Source organism: Xiphophorus maculatus, chromosome 19, assembly GCF_002775205.1.
Source record: "Xiphophorus maculatus strain JP 163 A chromosome 19, X_maculatus-5.0-male, whole genome shotgun sequence".
NCBI lineage: Eukaryota > Metazoa > Chordata > Actinopteri > Cyprinodontiformes > Poeciliidae > Xiphophorus > Xiphophorus maculatus.
Window position 1 is genome coordinate 1330575 of NC_036461.1, and position 13739 is coordinate 1344313.

At 45.8% G+C, this 13739-nt stretch overlaps 1 protein-coding gene across 1 annotated transcript; it reads right to left on the minus strand.

The window, feature by feature from the left end:
* Positions 1-1747: 1747 nt before the first annotated feature.
* On the minus strand, positions 1748-11744 carry fbxo33 (F-box protein 33). The gene is made up of 6 exons (XM_005812664.2): positions 10687-11744; positions 8170-8280; positions 7235-7395; positions 6944-7152; positions 6575-6872; positions 1748-6215 (listed from the first exon to the last, which is right to left on the minus strand). The coding sequence occupies exons 1-6, from the start codon at positions 11109-11111 to the stop codon at positions 5950-5952; spliced, it is 1470 nt and encodes a 489-aa protein (XP_005812721.1). The 5' UTR covers positions 11112-11744; the 3' UTR covers positions 1748-5949.
* Between the last annotated feature and the right edge of the window lie 1995 nt (positions 11745-13739).

A 13739-nucleotide genomic window follows, 5' to 3' on the forward strand; every position in this document is an offset into this window, starting at 1 on the left:
TCTTACACAGATATAAATATTTTACAGACATTCGACTGAACTAAAAAACCTTCTGATTCCCCAGAGAGGGGCCCCGCTCTGTGGCCCCCCCACAGAGAGGGGCCCTGCAGACAGAAAGGGATCAGCAGCAGTCAGGGTTTGGCCATGAAGCTGATATGAAGCATGGAAAACATCTGGTGATCACTGCAGTGTTGTTATACCTGCTGTGGACACTAGGTGTCCTCCTTTCCCCAGATGCTTGATGATGATGATGAACCTTCATCATCAGCGTCATCAGGAAACAGAACAGATCCTAACATGAAGCAGGAAAGTGAAACAATGAAACGTTTTAATTTGTTATCAGAACAGAAACACTGAATTTATTTCTCTAGATAACCTGACAGCCGGGTTGTTTGCTGGTTCGATTCCTTTTATGTATATCTAACTGAACCGAAAGGTTCAACATTTAAAACCTGAGTTCCAGTTATGTGCATCAAAGTACAAAGCAAGCATCAATGCACAGCTGATTTTCATATCTATATTTAGCATCACAGGATTTGAGGTTTGATTATCTTCATCAGCAGCTGCAGTAAAGCCTGAATCCTCTGACATCATCATAACGCAGTCGTTACCCTAACCCTAACCCTGCCCTAACCCATGGCAGCATGCAAACTGACTAAACACATTTTCCATTGTAGTTTTATGCACCTCAGGTTTGATAAATCAAATCAGACCAGATCACATTAATTATGCCATAATTCATGCAACCTGAGTGTTTTTTCTCTTTCTTATCAGTGATGCATAAAGCAGTCACAGATTAAATAATGTTCCCTCTGCTTACAAATCTCACATCTAGATAAAAATGAATGAAATAAGAAACAGGAACGATTCTCTGCAGTCTGGACCATCAGCAAAACAGGAAGTGTTTATGTGCTTAGAGTGAAAGAATTGAACTCATTTTAAAATGAATTTATTTAAAATATGCATTTAATTATTGATGTGTATGGCATGTTTAATAAGACATTTAATAGTTTATTTATTTATTTCATAATGCATTATTTAATTTTGTCCATTTTGGCCTTCCATACACTGACGGGTCACATCACTGATTTGAACATCTTTTCATTTAACCTCCACTACAGTCCAGCTCATCACAGGAAAACCAAACAGATGTGATGTAAAACTAAAAACTGAAGAACAAAAATCTTTTTCTCACGATTTTACTAACGTCTCTTCGAAACTTTTAAACCAACTTCCTGTTTCCTGTTTGAAATTTCACTGCTTCCTTTGTGAAAGATCAGCTGCAGTCTGACGTGTTTCAGAACATCGAGTTGGAAATTCGTCCTGCTGTAGTTTGACTTCAGAGACAAACCTGGAAAATAAAAGTTCATTTCTTCAAGAAAAGAGGAAAAAATTACTCTGAGGTCACTGAGTGACTAAGTTTGCAGTATTAACTTTTTTATGTCTAATTTGTATCAGTTTGAAGTCAACGGGATGTTTTTCTTAAACATTTTGTAATTCAGTCATTTGGAAACACAAAGTTCTGGCAGAAGATAGAAATCAGACCAGATCAGATTAATGATAGAAATTCAGATTCTGAATTTCAGAAACTGTAACTCAGAATCAATCCTGACTGGGTTCTGTTTGTCTCTGGATATGAACGGGATCCAACTGCTTATCAAACTATAAACTACATCATCTGCAGATGAATAAAGTGAAACTTTTGTTTCTATCCAGGATTTAAAGTAAAAGACAAACAGAGCAAAGCGACTTTTTAATGTTTTTATTCACTGACTAAAAGAAGAGAATCATTCATTCAGCATCATTTCCAATCAACAGTCAGCAGGCCGACCGTCCGTTCTGCTCCGCCCCGGTCAGTTCAGAGGTCCTGCTGCCCCCTCGCCTCCCCATTAAACCCCCCCCGCAAGGAGAGACGACCCCTGACCCCCAGCTGGGACGTCTGAAACCAGCTGCACCCTTCTCAGGTCAGATTCATTTGTTGGAGCTCAAAGTTTGATCTGTGCAGATTTCAGAGGGACTGGGTGGATTTGTGTGTGAGGCGGGTCCAGCTGTGTGTTCTGGAGGTCGGGGGTCAGGAGGTCTGCGCCTCCGCTTGGAGGAGGAAGGAGAAACCCAGCGTTTACATCAGCAAACAGTCACACAGGAAGTTACACTCAGAGTAAAACCATTTCTGCAAAAATAAAAGCCAAAACAACAACAACATGGGGTCTGATGTACAAAGTCTGTGTGGTTTTAGAATCAACTTCGTGTTCAGAATCTGAACCCGGACAAGAGTTGCATAAGAGGAAAAACCACGATGAGTCGCTGATACCGTTACAAATACGCACTGAGGGACTTCATATATATTCATCTCTTTATATAGTTTCTATTTCTTCCTCTATGGTTTTCTAAAGGCGCAGCCGGGCGCCGTCAACACTGCCCCTTGTGGCCGCTTGTAAAACTGCTGTTATTGCAAACTTTTCCTGATCTGAAACAAATGCACAACATTCGTACCACAATAGAACCGGGGGCCGTCTAGCCGGTCTCACGGAGACCAAGAGCGACCCGCTGCCGCCGCCGCCGCCGCCGCCGCCGCCGCCGCCGGGTTGGCTGGTCACACTTCAAAACATCTTCAGACTAAAATGATTACAAGATCTCAGAAATCATCATCGTAAGGCCAAGTATTGTCATTGCACGTTCTCTTAGTTCACATCTAACACTGCTGCTCTGTGATGGCGAGAGAATGGAAAGCAAATATAAAAACAGAAAAATAAAGTTTGGATTAAACGCATTCCTCTTGCATAGTTGTGATGCTGGACTGGGCAGCAGGCCGGCCTGGCCGCCTGACCGGACGTTTGGCTCTCCAGTCCATCAGGACTTGGTTCAGCAGCCAGAAGCAGATCTGGCTCTGACTTCCTTTAACGTCCAGAGGAGTTTCATCAGAACCGCTGGTGAGGTTAACGCGCCAGAGCATCGGGTCGCATGAGGAGCTCCTCTGCTGCACATCCAGTGTTTTCTCACATTTACATTCCTGCATGAGTCCAGCTCTCTGCACGCTCCTTCTGACCTGAGCTTCTGTAGGAGGAGCCGGTTCAGCTTCAAGCTAAAGGAATCTGAGATAAGAGACGGGAAACTTAAAATCTGGCGTCCCTGCAGATCCGACCGTCTGCTACTTTGGTTCTGAGCGGGTCCAGCAGAGGGACACAGCGAGTTAGAGGCCAGCTCTCTGATTGGACAACGCCACACCCGCCTGACATCTGCTCCATGTAACACACAGGACACAGAGGCGACTGTCACCGCGGTAACGGTCGCCTAATAACTCCTGGATCAGTTTAACAGGTCAACATGTCAGAACGATAACCCCCCCAGTCTGGATGGAAACGTGAAATCAGCTGATCTAAAGGAGGAAGACGCATCGTCTCTGAACAGCGCCACCTGCTGCACAAACACACAACTCAGGGTAAAAAATATAGCGAGCATCATCTGTCTATAGATATTATTTAGGAAGGAGCCCCCCGTCCTTCATGTGGAATGTTCTTTCCTAGCAGCTAAATCAGTTTACAGCTTCATGGAGCCAGAACCCACGACCCCATGACCCCATGACCCCTAGGGTTCACACTGCCTCGCTCCTCACAGAGAAACAGGGAGAAGAAGACGGGAGCCCAGAACCCCTGATGACGCGGACCCTGAGAGCCAATCAGAGGTAAGGACTCTGCTTGGCCACGCCTCCACTTCCTGCTCCGCTTTGGTTTGTTTCCCTGTGAGATCCAGAACCGACCCGTTCCAGAGAGCAGGAGGAGGAAACCGCCACCAGGGGGCGACACTGAGGCGTGAGTGAAGGTTCTTCCTCAGAACAGAACCGGGTCCGGAGTAATTCACACAGACGAGCAGCAGGCCTGAGATCGTTTCCGTTTCGCGCCCTGAGAGCCAACCGTTCCTGTTGCCATGGCAACGCTTTCATCACACACACAGGTCTCCTCTCAGCCACGCATCACATAAACACACTCCCACTGGATGCACCAGAAAACTGCAAAAAGGGATTAAACTAACTTTACAGGCACACAGCAGTTTGGATTGGATCGGAGCGGACCGACCAGAACCAGAATCGCCAAACCCAAACCCAAAGGACCGAGCTGTGAGCCCTGCGGGACTCCACAAGCTGTCTCCTTTCAGAATACTTTGTGCTGGACCCAGAACCGGTCGGACCGGGCCGAGTCGGGCCGAGTCGGGCCGTCGGCACTGATCTGCTCTCACAGAACGACAGGAACTGATTTTCACTCAGTCTGACTTCCTGTCTGAGCCGACCGCAGCAGGAAGCGAAAGCGAAGCTGCAAAAATCAGATTCTGACAAAACGGAGAGGAGAATACGCTGACCTCTGACCTCCTTCACCCAGCTGATACCAGAGCACCATGGCAACCATCCAGAGCCGTCAGTGTGCAGCGCTTCGTTCAGTCTAGGTACCAGACCAAGCTGGAAACCATGGCAACCACGGCCCGGTTGCTGCTAGCGCCGGGACTTTTCTGCAGCCGGTAAAGTTCTGGAAGTTCAGAACCAGATTTGGATCTCTGCAGTCTGAAGACATCTGTAGGAGAACGTCCCGCCGTCAGAGGGGCGGAGTCTCTCCGTCAACCTTAATCGTTGAAAACAAATGTATGATTAGGTTCTTTGGGCCTCGGACCGGACCGGACCGGACCAGGCCGGAGTGTCCGATCAGATGGCCAGACGCACAACAACAGCTAAACTACTACACCGGAGAACGTGGAGCCGTTTCCAAGGCAACTGTGACATAAGAGGAAAAGAAAAGTGATTGTTTTGCACATCCCACTCATCAGCATCAGCGGCGCCGCAGGCCGACCCGACCCGAACCCGAACCCTGAGGTGGCGCAACCAGAACCATTAATGTGCTGCAGGTTCCAGAAAAAATAAAGGAAGGAATCCGTGATGCATGAAGCTCAGCCCAGCTTACATTCAGCGTTCCAGCTCTTCAGAACCGGGCCTGCAGAACACAGCCGCTGCTCCGGCCCGGTCCAAACAGTTTTACACGCCGGGAACCCGACTCGTCAAGAATAAAGCCAGAACTTAGTCGGCCGGCTGTGAAAGTTAAAATCAGAACATCAGATGGTTCTGATCAGCTGGAGGCTCGCCAGGAAGTAACAAAACTCTCTGTAACACCGCCTGACACGCCAAGAAATGACCTCTGACCTTAAAATACCAAAAAATAACACATTCAATAACCAGTCAGATCATAAAACATAACACCCCCACCTGAAACAAAAAGCAGCTGCAGCAGTCGGCCTGGCCTCCATCACCAGCCTGCTGCGTCTGAGCAGGATTACAACGCATCTGTGATCAAACACATGGGGGTGAAAGGTCACCACGAAGTAAACAAACAGAGAACACACAGGGGGGGCAAAAAACTGACAGGGATCAGAGTTACATCACACAGAGGCTCCGCAGGGTGTTAGGGTGATGGAATAAGAACTGATGCCACTGTGGATCAGACCAGATCAGCCGAGCACAGATCAGACCTGACCGGATCAGACTGGATCAGCCGAGCACAGATCAGACCAGACTGGATCAGACCGGATCAGCCGAGCACAGATCAGACCAGACTGGATCAGACCGGATCAGCCGAGCACAGATCAGACCAGACCAGATCAGCCGAGCACAGATCAGACCAGACTGGATCAGACCGGATCAGCCGAGCACAGATCAGACCAGACTGGATCAGACCTGACTACATGAGCCCAGACTGGACAAAGTCATTTCAGCTGACTAGTTAAAGATCTGGTTTTATGAAGGAATTTGTTCCAATTTCTAAATTAAAAACAAAAAAGAAAAAAAAAGACTGAAGCAAATTTAATGATCAGAAATAAAAACTAAAATAAAAGCCGATCCTGTGAGTGTGAGCTCTGCATGGTTTACTCGGGTCTGCTGCGTTCCCAGCTGGTCTGGTCCGTCCGGCGCCGCTACATGCCGGCGCTGAAGGCGCGCAGCTCGCGGTGGAAGTGTTGGCTGGGTTCAGACAGAACCACGGCAGAGTCCAGGCAGGGGTGCCAGACGCGGCCGAGGCCCAGAGAAACCTCCTTCACCAGGTTGTGGACCGGGTCGCCCTCCACGTAGAGGGACTGGTCCGGGTCGAAGTCCACGCTCTCCTCAGAGACGGTGAGGACGCGCAGGCTGGAGCCGCGCAGGCGGGAGATGGCCACCAAGTTATGGGACCACACGGTGTAACCTAGGAGACGGAGAGGGGGGGGGGTCAGGACGCTGGAGGACTAACACGGACCAGAACCACCAGGAACCGGGTTCTACACGGTTTCATGTCTGAATTCAGAATTTTTCAGGAGAAATTTAAAATCTCAGCTCCGTTTTTCAACCTAAACACAAACGTTCAGGATTATTTTTATTAATCATCAGATAATCCAAATAATAAACCGAATGTTTCATAAAGTCTCAGTGAGGTTTTAGTTTCAATACCAACAATAACTGATCAATAACCTTGAAACAATATCAATATTTAGAACAAAGCATTTCTATTCCCTGGTAAAGATTGAAGCAGAGGTTGTGGAACCTGCTGACGGTCCCTGAACGCACCATGGATCACCAGGACGGCCAGCTGGGTGCAGCGCCACGCCAGCAGCACCAGCGGATCCTCGTTGCGGTTGACGCTGAGGTCGGGGAAGCCGGGCCCGTCCCTCAGCAGCAGGAAGTGGGTCAGGGTTCTGTTGTACTGCTGGGAGATGAGCTCCAGGGCGCCGTCCGTCACCAGCGTGCTGTAGCTGTCCAGGTGGAGGCGCTCCAGAGGAAGGCTGGGCTTCAGGACGCGGAGCAGCTCCGAGCTGTCCACCTCCAGCGCCATCACGTAAACGCGCAGGTTGGCGCTGACCTGGACCTGCGGCGTCAGGGAGCCTCCGTCAGAACCAGCTGGAGTCAACAGCAACAGCTGCTGCGGCGCCGACTTACCAGCGCCTTCCAGTCGTCCTCTGTGGCCGTGCCCTCCAGCGGTTTGAACTCCAGGGCGGCGCCGTTGAGCAGCAGCGACAGGCGGTGCAGGGGAGCTCGTCGCGGCGATGCCAGCAGACCACAGAGCTCCGGCGTGAAGTCGCAGAAATCCAGAGCCAGAGAGTGAAGGTTGGAGAGCCGGTCCAGCTCTGAGGGGGATACCAGGGGGCCTGCGGAGAACAGGCGAGACGGTCAGCACGCCGCTCAGACCCCATCCAGCTCTGCAGCTGTCAGAACCGGACGGATACTGACCCAGCTGGTGGTCCAGTAAGCTGAGGTGCTGCAGCGTCTCGGCTGCAGGGTTGGAGAGGCAGGAGAGGGAGCAGGGCGTCGCCACACCCAGCATGAAGCTGCACGACAGCCAGCGCAGCTGGCGGCTGTTGGACAGCAGCTCCATGAACAGCTGCTGGACCCTGCAGGTCAGAGGTCACAGGTCACTTCAAATCAGCAACCATTACTTCACTAATCAATTATTCTGACCATAAATCGATTTGAAACCTGCCACATTCTGCAGATTAAAACAACGACAGTTTCTTCCATCTTAAAAGCTAAATGTAGATTTTTTGTAGTTTTGGTTCAGTTGTGGCTCTAGGTGTTGTTCTTTCAATAAATGGCCTATTTCAAGTCTGTATGCTCCAGTTAATGATTTATCAATTAATCGTTAATTAATCACAACACTGATCTACTTCTTTCACTTCTGATATTGATACCAATATCTGAGCTTTAGTATCAGCTGATCAGATACAAAACACAGAAAACCAACTAAATTTACTGAAATATAGTGAATATTGTTCTAGTCCTGGGCCAAAGGCAGCCGAGTCCTGACGGTACCGCTTCCATGGGTCAGACCGGGTCAGACCGGCTCCGGACGGAGCAACGGCATCAGCAGGGGCCCAATTTCATTTTTCGTCATGGGGCCCAAACTTCCTGCCTCCCCCGCCACCAGCCGTAAAGTATTTCTGAACTGTCCATCAGCTGAAGCTCGGTCTGATCACAACAAAAATCAAGCTGCTGCAGCGGCCTAGTCAAAGCAGGATGTGACTGAATCCCCGAGGAGAGGACCGGAGTTCCTCCACATCCACAGGAGACAAAGCCCTGCCGCCAGCTGACCCAGGAGTTTACCGTCTGGTTTACCGCCTGTACTTAGTCATATACTGCTGCCAACATGGCGGCTGCTCTGCTCTTACTCGTTGATCTTCTTCTCCCCCTGGTGGACCTGCTGCAGGCTGGACATGTCCAGCGGTCCGTCCTGCTGCAGGATGAAGGTGTCTCCATACAGACTCAGCTTCTGCAGGTTTCTGCAGAGAACAAGACAAAAACGAGTCGTCATGTTGGTGGGAAACAGGTGGAGGATCAGTTTACCGTCTGGTTTACCACCTGGTTTGTTCTGTTTGCGTTATGGCAGCAAACAGTCGGTCAGAAGCGAGATGCAGCGTCGATGTTTCCAAACTTCCAAACTCGTTAAGATGTCAACATGAAATAACGTGTCACTTTGTTCAGCTCTTCTATGTGAGCTGCAGCAAAGGTCAAAGGGCATCAGAGGACATTCACCTCAACACAATGTTTACATCGCCCATGACGGCGTCTGGAAGATGGCTGCATGAACCGAGGTCAACCCGCCAGGCAGAGCGCCACTTCCTGAGCAGCTGCCGACGTAGACTTTGTTTACTAGATTGTGAAACCAGGAAGCAGCAAACGGGTTGTCTAGAAATGGGCAACAGAACCCGTAGAAACCAGATGGATCGGATCGGATCAGAGATCAACTGAGAATCTGTTTTACTCTCAGCTTCAAAACTAATAAGTCCCACAGTTTCTGGTCCATAAATGCATCAGGCAACGACGTCGACTTTAATGCAGTTTAACGATAATCTGTGATTCATTCATTCACTGGTGGATTCAAAACTTTTTTCTCTTAAATCATTTTTAATTCATAGAATAAGAGATAAAAAACAATTAGTCCAAATTAAACTGAGAAGGTCAAAGATCAAATAAGCCAACTGATGCCTCTTTCGATGCTACCTGTAAGACAGCCAGGTTTGATCATCAAATACTTTAACTAGGCCATCCTAATATAGAAGAATATCATCCAGTGATTGGTTTGTAGCATAAAGGTTTAAAAATGCAGATAATCGATAAACAGAAGCTGCTAAACGACAAAACAAAAGCAGAACAACAGAACAGATGTTGGCGTGGCCTAGACAAAGTAAGCAGGTCTGAATGGGGGCCTTGTTTTTGCTAGAAAGTCCTGCAGAGCCTGAAAGAGAACGTAGGAGAAGAAGTTGACATGAAAAGGAAAGTTTCCGCAGATTATTCATCCAGATTATCGGTGTAATCTGCTCAGGTGGGCTCTAACCCACAGCAGCTCATCAGGACCTGCTGTGGTGTGTGTGTGTGTGTGTGTGTGTGTGTGTGTGTGTGTGTGTGTGTGTGTGTGTGTGTGTGTGTGTGTGTGTGTGTGTGTGTGTGTGTGTGTGTGTGTGTGTGTGTGTGTGCTGATATCAGCAGGTCACAGGCAACAAAGGCTCTCTGCAGCACTGCATTGTACCTGCTGGTTCTGACACACACACGCACACACACACACACACACACACACACACACACACACACACACACACACACACACACACGCACCTCTTCACACCAACAGACCCAGCAGAGGCAGGACTGCTGATGAGATAAAAACGTCTGCAGATGAATTCCGTCAACGATGCTGAAGTTGGTGTCTGATTCACAGCTTCATTAAAGGGGTATTTCACTGATTTTAAAAGAGCTGGATGGTGATTAGCTCTGGTTAAAAACCTAGAGCTGGAAACTGGTTGTATTTATGAAGATTCCAGAAAACACATTAATAATATGTAATAATAGTTGGATTAAGTAAAGAAATATTTCATCTTTTTATGCTGATAATTAAAAGTCACATCAAATGTAATTTAAAGGAACATTTTAAACTGGACATTATTGTGGTTATGTTCATTTAAAAAATGTCAGCAGGGAAAATATTGGCATTCAGGACAGAATATGAACGTTTAACTCCCTCTTAAAGAGCAATAAAGTAATTACATTAATAATTAATATTTGATTAATTGATAAATAAAAATGTCCCTTTCTCCAGTCCAAGCAAACGTTTTAGACACTGTTTGGAAATAATTATAATCAGCTAAGTTATGTTCTCATAAACTATATTTTAAAGAATCTGCATCAAATAATTCAGGCTCGGTTTTTGACCTGCTGATTATGAAAACAAACATATGAAAGATTAGCAAAATGTGCGTCGGGCTCCTTGATGGAGGGACTAGTTTTACATTTAGCAGAAAATAAAAGATTTAACACCTCATCCTAATTTAAGACCATTAAAGTCAAAACTTGGTGAAGCGTGAATAAAATGACATTAGAGGTATTTCTGTTAGATTAATATGCATATTTAGAACAGTATGAAACTTTCTAGTCCAGGTTCAATAAACAGAGCTGATCTACAATAGATATCTGACTTCCTAAAAACTGTGAAACAGCCCTTTACCTCTGCTACGAATCGGAAGCCAACTTCACTGCCGTCCGCACAGACATGACATGATTACGTAACACCCTGAAGTCTGAGTTTGTTTACACTAAAGCTCAAAATGTTCAACAATTAATAAATGTCAGGTAGTTTTCAGGATGTAACGCAAAGCAGCACACGTCTCTCTGAAGCTGCGGGTGTATGTTACCTATTGTTGCGGATGCCGGTGAACACACACAACACCTGGTCCAAGTAGGTGGCCATGGCGTCCCTCCAGCGCTGGGGCGCCTCCTGGCCGCCGGGAGGCTGCTCCATCCTGGCGGCCGTCGGGTCGTTGCTCAGCGGGCTGAGGTTTCCTTCCACCAGCTCCAGCTGCAGCTCCCGCACGAAGGAGCCGAACTTCCGCATGAGGAACTCCAGCTTGGCCGCCTCATCGGAACCGGAGCCGTTACAGCCGCCGCCGCCTATCCGCAGTTTGAGCTCGGTCCACAGCGCGGGGTAGAACAGGCACTCCCTCCAGCGGGAACACACGGCCGAGGCCCGGAGCTTGTCCCGGTCGGACAGGAAGGAGAAGATGTGGACGATGAGCTCGCTGGGTAAAGCCAAGGCTCCGACACCCCCGCACAGAGCCATGGCGGGCCGGCAGGGCAGCGAGCAGTTAGAAATGTTCAAACCGTTTCTGTTTGAAGCGATGCGGCCGCGCTGGATGTCGGCGACGCTTCTTCCTCTCCTTGAAAACAAATCGTTCTTTTTTGCAGCTTCGCCTTCACTACTGGACCGACCCACTTTCACTCAGGACGCGGGGGCCAAAACACGCCAAGACAAAAAGCCTCACTAAATTTTTGCCTCAACTTTAACTCATCTAGACTGTTTTCACTCATATTCTAAAACTAGACCACAATGTTACCTACAAATAAACGGAAACTCTGTTTTATTTCCCTCTGGTTTGCTGAATGGTTTAGTCCGGAGGCGCTCGTATTTTTGCCATATCTCTGTCGTCCAGCAGAGGGCGGTATTTCTCTCTAGCCATTAAAGAAAAAAGAGAAAGTGGAGCCAACACGTGATCTTTATTTTGGTATTTGTTTCCAGCGTGACGCTCCCCTCTTACGTTCACAGCCGCTGCAAAAATCTGACGCAGGGCTTCATGTGGGGGCAAACCAATGCAGCACCAGCGACAAAACATGATGTCACCCCAAAAACATGGCTTCTGCTGCTAAGTAACGGCCAGTTAAAATGGACCCAGCAAAAAGGAAACAGTGTGAACTTAGGAAGCTTACAATAAAAATCCTTTAAAAAATATGAATCCGTTGTATTGTTTAGAATAAAATCCTTGATTTGTGTCTCAGAGGGGAAATCCTAATGTATCAGCAGAGTGGAAACACACTTTAAACATAAGCAATAATAATAAAATAAATGAGATGCACAATAGACAAGGCAAAAAGATGAAAACTACACAGTTATGAACACATATTAGACACAGATCTGATTGTTTTTGTTAAAATGCTGGAAAGGAGACAAAAACAATACCTTACAAAAGTATTCAAGCTCTAACTATTAGAAATGGTCATAACTGTGAGATTAAATTGATGATCTAAAAAGTGCGGCATGCATTGTTTTCCAGCCCACCGTAGAATAATTTTACATTTTATTTTGATTAATTTGTTTTGTTTGATAAAAAAATTGTAGAAGTTATACATATTTTTCCAATTGCTCTTATATTAATTTGCTTTTGTTATTTCCCATTAGAATATTTCCTCCTTATGTTGAAGTTCCTCCTGTTTTTACAGACTGTTTATTTGATGCTGTTTTAGTAATAATGTTATTGAATGGTTGTTGTGGCGCAGTTGTGATTTTTCGAGCAGCAGGTGGCGCCAGAGGGCTTCAGTTGTTAAAGACTTTTTCTGTCGTTTTAGTTGGTGAGAACGTTATCACGCCAGGTGCACAGCAGGGGGCGACAGAGAGCAACACAACCAAAGATCCAGGTGTAAAATATCCAAACCTGTGTAAAAACATAATCTACACGTTACACATGTAAATAAAACTGCAGTTCACACTTTTAGTAATCTTTTTAATTTAGAAAAATCATAAATAGACAACAATTTTGGGAGTATTATTGCCACATTTGAACGGAAACCAGGTAAAATAATAGTAATTTAGTAAATCTGATCAAGCTTACAGCTCCAGGTTGGAATGTACTGTGAAAAAATATTTTTAACTGTTTTTGCTTTATTTATTGCCTTTAAATAATTCAAATGAAACTGATTTTGGAATCTGACAAAACTACAGAAATCAGTTTTAAATGGTTTAATTTATTAAGGTAAAAATCTTTAAAAACTCACCTGGAAGGAAGCACATAGAAAAATCACTGGGGTTATTTATTATTACCAGATTGTTTTAGATGGTATTTTCCGTTTTAATAAATAAAATCCTAATTTGAAAACTGTTTTTGATATTGATCTTTGTCTGCTGCATTAGTAACATTTAATTTAATTTATGTTGTGCTCCACTGTGAACCTGCTGGCCTCGTGACGGAGAGGGCAGGACGAGACGCTCTGCCAGCATCACACTTTTACTCCCACCATGTTCCCTCTTTTGTCTCACTGACCTTTTGACCCCTTGCGTCACTCACAAACATTTGGTGAATTACAATTATGACAAGCAAGACAGAGAAGCAAGGGTTTATGAAAATTATGTTCAGTGTTTTTAAAAATGTCTTATTTTTGTTAAAATGTGGCTTATTTGTCAAAGCTAAATGTTTATTTTTATTTTCCATTCAGTAATTTTGTTAAAACTTGTAAAGCTGCTGTAGGTGTTTGCAAACAGAGTTAGATCCACGGGATCATCTGAAGCTTAAAAAAGTTCATATTTGTATGAAGTAAAATCACAGGAAGCCAATGTCTCAATTTGGGGAAAAAACCAAAAACATTTTCTAAAAATTAAATAAAAACAGTATTTCCAGTTTGTTGTCTTATTTTATTTGACTTTTGGACATTTTCGGTTCACTTGTTTCTGATCTGGTTCCATAATTTGTGCAGATTAATTTGTCCAGTGCTTTATAACTAACTTTATTAGTTTTACCTCTTGCAGCCTTTTGCCCCAAACAGACTCCAGAGACTCATTTTGATGTTTGGTGACACAAACAAAAGAGACAAAAGTTCGTTTTGTCTGAGCGGACTGGCTGATCACACATTGCTCTTTACGATTTAGATTTTTATGTTTTTTTGTAAAGTGACTTTAGACAAACTTTGTTGTTAAATGGTG

Bases quoted from the DNA above. Each gene is read 5' to 3' on its own strand.
- fbxo33 (XM_005812664.2), bottom strand. From the start codon at position 11,111: ATGGCTCTGTGCGGGGGTGTCGGAGCCTTGGCTTTACCCAGCGAGCTC. The intron at 6,873-6,943 runs GTAAGTCGGCGC...CTGACGCCGCAG, and splicing joins AGGACGACTGGAAGGCGCTG to GTCCAGGTCAGCGCCAACCT. The intron at 6,216-6,574 runs GTGCGTTCAGGG...TCCGTCTCCTAG, and splicing joins GGCCGTCCTGGTGATCCATG to GTTACACCGTGTGGTCCCAT.